At 47.4% G+C, this 6,635-nt stretch overlaps 1 protein-coding gene across 1 annotated transcript; it reads left to right on the top strand.

Moving 5' to 3' along the window:
* The first annotated feature begins 883 nt into the window (after nt 1-883).
* On the top strand, nt 884-6,132 carry LOC104053522 (fatty acid-binding protein 5). Its single transcript, XM_064442494.1, has 4 exons — nt 884-1,027; nt 3,896-4,068; nt 5,009-5,113; nt 5,242-6,132. The coding sequence occupies exons 1-4, from the start codon at nt 952-954 to the stop codon at nt 5,290-5,292; spliced, it is 405 nt and encodes a 134-aa protein (XP_064298564.1). The 5' UTR covers nt 884-951; the 3' UTR covers nt 5,293-6,132.
* Nucleotides 6,133-6,635: the final 503 nt, after the last annotated feature.

The following is a 6,635-nucleotide window of genomic DNA, read 5'->3' as shown; positions in this document are numbered from 1 at the left end:
CCGTAGCTCCGTAATGGGTGATATAGACTGGATATAAGGAAAAAATTTTTTACAATGAGGGTGGTGAGACACTGGAACAGGTTGCCCAGAGAGGTTGTAGGTGCCCCATCCCTGGAAACATTCATGGTCAGGTTGGACGGGGCTCTGAGCAACCTCATCTAGTTGAAGATGTCCCTGCTCACTGCAGTGGGGTTGGACTAGGTGACCTCTAAAGGACCCTTCCAACCCAAACCCTTCTATGATTCTATGATATATCAGCAGGACTTGGGGGGATGCTGGGAAGGCCTGCAATCAAACCCAATAAGCTGTTTTGGGATGTTGGCTCCTTCTTGCTCTGTCCCTGTGCCACATGATGGCCCATGCTTGCTCACTCCTGAATTATCCATAAAAAGCATCATTCCTAATAAATGGCATAAGTTAGGATTCAGTGCCACAGACCGCCAAAAATTCCCTGGAGCCAAAACCCTGGAGACCAGTTTTGGACCCCACGGGTGGCAGGGCGCAGCGCACCGCGCTCTTCCACCGCCGTAGGTGCCGGGCAGCGTTTGCATCCCGACAAGAAGGCTACGACATCCCTTGGCGGGACGGCTCCGGCGGTGTCCCACGGTTCCTGGGCGCAGCGTGGGGCGGTCCCGGGGGGGCCGCAGGCTCGGGGCGCAGCGTGTGTGTGTGCGCGCGTGTGCCCGTGCCCGTGTGTGCGTGTGCCCGTGCCCGTGTGCGGGAGGCGGCGGGGCGGCGTGCCCGCTCTTGCCGCCGCCGCCGCCGCCGCGGGCGGGACTCGCCGGGCGGGGGCTCGGCGGGGAAGGGGCCGGGGCGCGGCGGGCGCCCCATTGGCTCTCCCCGGCGGCACATGTCGCCGGCCCCGCTATAAAGGCGGCGGCGGCCCCGCTGCAGCCCGTCCTCCTGCCTCCGCGCTCCCCCGGGGACACCGACAGCCCCAGCGCCGCCGCCATGGCCATCGATGCGTTTTTAGGCAAATGGTGCCTCGTCTCCAGCGAGGGTTTCGAGGAGTATATGAAGGAGCTGGGTAAGGAGCCGGCGGCTCCGGGAGGGAGGGAGGGAGGGAGGGAGGCGGCGGGGATGCAGCCCCCGGTGCCGCCGCCGAGGCTCTGTCCAAGGTCCGCGGCGGGCGCGGCCCCGAGGCTGGGCCGGGGGGAGCGGGGTGATGCAGGGATGCTCCGGGACGCGGCAGCGGGGGCCCCGCGCCCTCCCGGCGCCGGGGAGGGAGCGCCGGCCGGGAGCAGACCCTTCCTCCCGGGATGGCTGCCGTCTCCGCGCCCTAAAGATGTCGGCAACCCTTTTTTGCACGGTAATCGCCGGGAGGCGGGCAGGTGCCGGTGCCAGCAGGCACGTTCCCGCCGCCCGGTGCTGCGCCTTCCCTGCTGCCCAGCGGCCCCCTCCCACCGGCGGCAGCGCCCCGGATTATCCGCCGGTGCCAGCAGCCCGGCTGCGATTAGGCCGGTTTGCTCCTCCCTCGCCGGGTAGTGCCCCGGGGCGGTGGGACCGGCGCTGGGGCAGCCGCCGGGGCGGGGGGGGGGGGGGGCGGGGGGTAGACGGGAGGCGCCCGGGCCGCGCTCCCACCGCCCCGGGTGGCCGCGCACAGACCTGCTGAGCCTGGGCTGATTTCTGTGAAGTCACCTTGGGTGTCTTCTCATGAGAAAGCCAAACTGGATCAACTACCTATGGGTAACCGACAGCCGACTGCACTGCCAGGGGCTGTTTGTATCCTGTTGTGGGTAGTACCCTTATCTGGGGGAGATAGTACTGGCTTGCCATCCCCGCTTCCAGGTCACTGTACATTTTGCAACATGAAATGACTGATTCAAGAACAGACCTAACACCAGGAGCCTCCTCTGCAAGTTCACATTTACCACCTCCCTCTGAGCATCTTGGCCAACAGGTGATAAGACACCTTGCAGTGGCTCTGTAGCCGAGGTGCTTTGATTTTCAGCATTTTTTTCACTTCTGAAAGCTGGGATGCTTTTTCATGAGGCAGAGGCCATGGCCTTGAATGTCTTTGGAGTGAGGAGAGGAAGGAATTCAGGTCTTGCGCTCTTCCTGTAAAACAGAAATGGCATCACTGCATTTACACCCTGCCGACAGTGGTGGCTGTAATTGCATTTTGTGAGAAGCCTGTCAATATGTGGTAGCTATGATGTGAGAAAGCCTTCTGGACTGAGCCCTTTGGGAGGCTTTGGCGGAGGATATTCAAGAGTTTTAAGATCAGCTCAGTTCAGCCGAGCCATGGATTAGGATGCCGTGGTGCTCACGTCTAACAGCCAGGGCTAGGCATGCGCCAAATTGCAACTTCAAAGCAGAAATTAAGTGCTGCAACTGCAGAGCACCTCCCATATGTAGGCAGCAACTGAGTATTGTTTGTTTGTTTTTTTTTAGATCGCAATCTTAAATCAGTCACTTTTCCTTTTTACAATTACAATTTAGGTAATTAAATTTACTCCAAGTCATACTTTAGAAGCCAGTCCTTTATTGGATCTCACCCTTGCTGACTGCTTAGGAAACTCTCTGCCTTTGATCCTATTGATGCACGATAAACGAGATTCTTCAGGTTCTGCTCAGTCTGTATAAAAGAACGTTCAAGGATAAAGAAGTTTGAATTTCACTCCTTGCCATATGGGAAACATACGCGGCTCATCTCTCTAGTTGGATTCCAAGGCGTAGCTGATCAAATAACTCACTGATTACTCTGGACTGGATGGCAACAAAAGGGTGGGTGGGGGGTCACTGTGACAATTTCCAGTTCGGGTCAGAAAAGCTGGACTGAGGAGGACTGGTATTTGCTCTGCAGTCTCAAGCTTAAGGCTTAGTCCTGAAATCTCAGTTGAGTCTGGAGAAGCTATGGCTGGGAAGTACTTTGTTGTTTCCACCTCCCAAGGAAACTGTAATCATTGCTTTGTGGATTCAGCCTTCACGCAAGTATCCTGTGCGCTCCAGGGGAGTGCTGCTGTGCTGTTACGTGACATTTTCTAACTGACCAGCTGCAAAGCCCGGACACTTGCTGACTTGGTGGCACTTTCTGCTCCAACTGCTTGCTTACCAGTTCTTGGTTCAGATCTGCACTTTCCAGTTTTATGGATTCATGTTTGTTGCCCGACTGCCCTCTTATTTCTGTCTTCATCCTTCAGATCAAAAAGACTCAAGCAAACCACTCAAACTGTGGTTTGAGCAGGGGCTGAGGCAGGGTGAGTCTCTTCTGCTGAAGAGTTTTGAGGGCTGCTGTCTCCAGATGATGAATTTTCAGTCATTTGCAAAGCTTATTTCTCTCAGGGTCTTTTTTTTTTTTTTTTTTTTTTTGTGTGTGTGTGTAAGCACTATTTTGCATGGTAGTGGTTTTCTAATTCGCAAGTCCATACTTTGGATACAAGATGCAGAAGATGAACTTCTATTAAAAGCTGCATGTTTGCAATTGTGTACAGAGTGATGGAAGAGTATTTCTTGAGTAAGTTGAAATAAATATGCAGGTGTGGTTTTTAATTGACAGATTAACCCCTGTCAGATTTTTCAAGATCTTCAGAACTTGAAGGGAATAATTTTATATTAGTTTAAGATTTTGTGCTTGTTTTCCTGTTTATAGTTTATTTCTGTTTGTAAAAATTGAATGCTGAGTTTTGGGACATCTGCGAGTCCTCCAGAGGGCAAAATAGATTTAACTTCAGTTCCCTAAGGAAGCTAAAGAATAACTCTGCAAATAAGCTTTTTTTTCCTTCCTCATCTGTGGATAGTTTAAAACATCCTTTTTCTTTGTGGCTCTTGAACTTTGATTCTCAAGTGTATTTAGGTGCCTAATTAAATGGGAATTAGGTATCTGAATTCTTGTGTGACCCTAAGCCTTAGGGTTTAACTGACTTTGTGACACTCTGTGCCTCTCGCCTTGCAGGTGTGGGTATGGCCATGAGAAAAATGGGAAGCATGGCCAAACCAGATGTTTACATTATTAAGGATGGGGACACAATCACCGTAAAAACAGAAAGCACCTTCAAAACTTCACAGTTCAGCTTCAAGCTTGGTGAGAAATTTGAGGAAAATACATTAGATGGCAGGAAAACTCAGGTCAGTATACTAGATTTTCTACTGAAAAACACAATTTTTGGGGTGTTTTACAGATGGAGACGCTATTTAAAAGTCAGTTTTGACATCCATACTAACAATGCTTTGTCTGATGAGCAGCTGGTGCTGTAAGTCTCATTGAAATACATTTTTTTTCTGAATTAAGCAACTTCCAAAGAGGGAAAAATGCTGAACTGAATAATATCTTGTGTATTTTGGTTTTTTCAATTTGTAGCAGATGCATTGTGTTATTAAAACTAACTAAATCCATGTTAAAGCCCAATGCCACTTCATTTGAAGCCTGTGGGAGAAATCCCATTGATGTTTAATCAGAGGCGATGCAGCCCTAGCGTTAACCTTTCCTCTCAGACTCCTATTTGCATAACAAGAGAGCCTGGTTCAGTCTGCTGTGGGATAACAGACACACAGGGCGTAGATGTGAATCACAGTTTAGAAGGCAAAGAGCTCCCAAGTAGGGAGAATATTCATCCAAAAGGAGGTTAAACACAAAGAAGCCCTCCGATATGTGTCTCTCATTCCCTTGTGTGAGTGATCTCTATGTACCACCCTCCCCTCCAGCCACACACTGGCAACTCATCTATTGTTGCAAGATCAGATAAACGTTACACAAAAGCTCAAAGCCCGTGTACAAAAAGAGGAACGGAGAACGTCGTCTGCTCTCGTTAATTGAAATTGTGCACGCTGTCAAAGGTCTGCCTGACGCAGGAATGTGTCAGAGCAGTGAGTGAACAAGCAGTGAGCTACTGTAAGAAGAGGATCAGTAAAACATTTAAGATAATAGCCTGGCTTTGTAGATGTCAGTGGCAAAATTACTATTGAGGGAGCTGGGGTGGGAATTTTTCCTTTGGAATAAGGTGTTGGAAAGCCTCCGTCTCCATCAAAAGTCATGGGTAAAATATTGATGTTCTGGTTCTTCTTACAGACCCTTGTCAGCTTAAAAGATGATGGGTCATTGATTCAGGAGCAGGAATGGGATGGCAAGAAGACCATAATAACACGGAAACTAGTGGATGGACAATTGGTGGTGGTAAGTTCAATCCTCCTTTCTGATCCCTGAGTGCTGCTGGCCAGTAGCGTGAAAAATAACTCCAAAAGATGTTTTTCCTTATAGCCTGTACTGAGGCAAATTAATAAATCCATCTCCTTATCTTCTAGGAATGTGACATGAATGGTGTCAAGTGTGTTAGAGTCTACCAGAAAGCATGAGGACACCTTCATGTTCAGTAGGAACTTGCTACAAACAACTCAGTTCAGTGGACCGAGCTCCTTTACACTCCGTATTTTCCTTTTCCCTGTTTTCTAGTATTTCAATGGACTGAGTAGCCGAGTGCAATCCTTTTTAAAAGCCGTGATCTAACTATTATGTAACTATTCTGAACTTGTGAGGCTATTAAATAAAATTGTCAAATATATGAAGTGGAAATGTTGTTACTATAGTGGAATTTTAAAGTGAGGTTTTATAAAAACTCTGTTTGGTTTTAGGCTCTACTACAAACTGCCTTCAGTTCAAGATAAGGCACTATATGGCAATGAACAATTAATAGCAAGCTGAATTTTGACCAGTGTCCTTAACTGCTAAGGTAGTAAAATCTGAAATAGAAAAAAACATCCAAGAGTTCAGGCTCTAGACCTGTTTCTAACTTGCATGTTACAAAGTTAATGGAATGGGGTGGATATAACTAAGACATAAGTTGGTGAGTAGAGGGATGCATTTTCAGGGGTTGGTTTGTTTTTTCATGTTTCAACCCCACAAATTTCTTATGTGAAATATATATACTGGTGAGACAATGGACGTGATTAACTTAAGCAAACACATATATTCTTCACTGAAAGGAAGCCTTGTTCTGAGAAGCCTCTTTGTTTTCCTAGCAAAATTCTTATTTCCTGTCTAATAACATTCTAAAAATTCTTAACCAAAATCTACTCAAATACTGCCTAAAACTTAAAGCCTCATTTTATTTTATTTTTTTTTTTAAACTGCCTCGAAACACCTGGCAATGGAGTTTATATGCTTTAAAGTGCCATAATAAATAATTGGAAACATCAGTGTCTTGAGTATTACTTTTACACTGGTTGGGAAACAGAGCCTATGATGCTACTAGTTTTCCAAAGCAGTGTCAAATCAGTCAAAATTATAAAGGTTGAGGTGAATTTCTGTCACACCAGGTGAGCATGTCCTAAAAGTGAAGCTGTTTGGCTACAGATGATGGGGAGATTTTTAACAGATTCAGAAGCCTGGGGGATCATGCAATTGTGTACTTCCAGTCTGCAGCATCAGTTGTTGCAGAATCCATTGCTACTTCAGCACTACTGATATCTTAGCTGCTCTGTGTATCATGTGATTGAGCTTACCCTAATAGAAGAAAAGTCTGGTCTTTTATGTTCATCCTACCAACCATGGAAATGACTTTTCTGATAATTTTGGACCATTTGTCCTTTTCATAATTTCATGGCTATTTATGAATCATCCCCTTTACCTGTGTCATCTGAAAGGATTTATAGATGGAACATATTTCTTACAATTTTATTTTCATGTTCCATATAAAGTG

The sequence above is a fragment of the Phalacrocorax carbo genome, chromosome 2, assembly GCF_963921805.1.
Source record: "Phalacrocorax carbo chromosome 2, bPhaCar2.1, whole genome shotgun sequence".
NCBI lineage: Eukaryota > Metazoa > Chordata > Aves > Suliformes > Phalacrocoracidae > Phalacrocorax > Phalacrocorax carbo.
Note: the sequence above shows the minus strand (reverse complement) of the source record. Positions and strands in the feature narration are given on the sequence as shown.

Bases quoted from the DNA above. Each gene is read 5' to 3' on its own strand.
- LOC104053522 (XM_064442494.1), top strand. From the start codon at position 952: ATGGCCATCGATGCGTTTTTAGGCAAATGGTGCCTCGTCTCCAGCGAG. The intron at 1,028-3,895 runs GTAAGGAGCCGG...CTCGCCTTGCAG, and splicing joins GGAGTATATGAAGGAGCTGG to GTGTGGGTATGGCCATGAGA. The intron at 4,069-5,008 runs GTCAGTATACTA...TTCTTCTTACAG, and splicing joins TAGATGGCAGGAAAACTCAG to ACCCTTGTCAGCTTAAAAGA.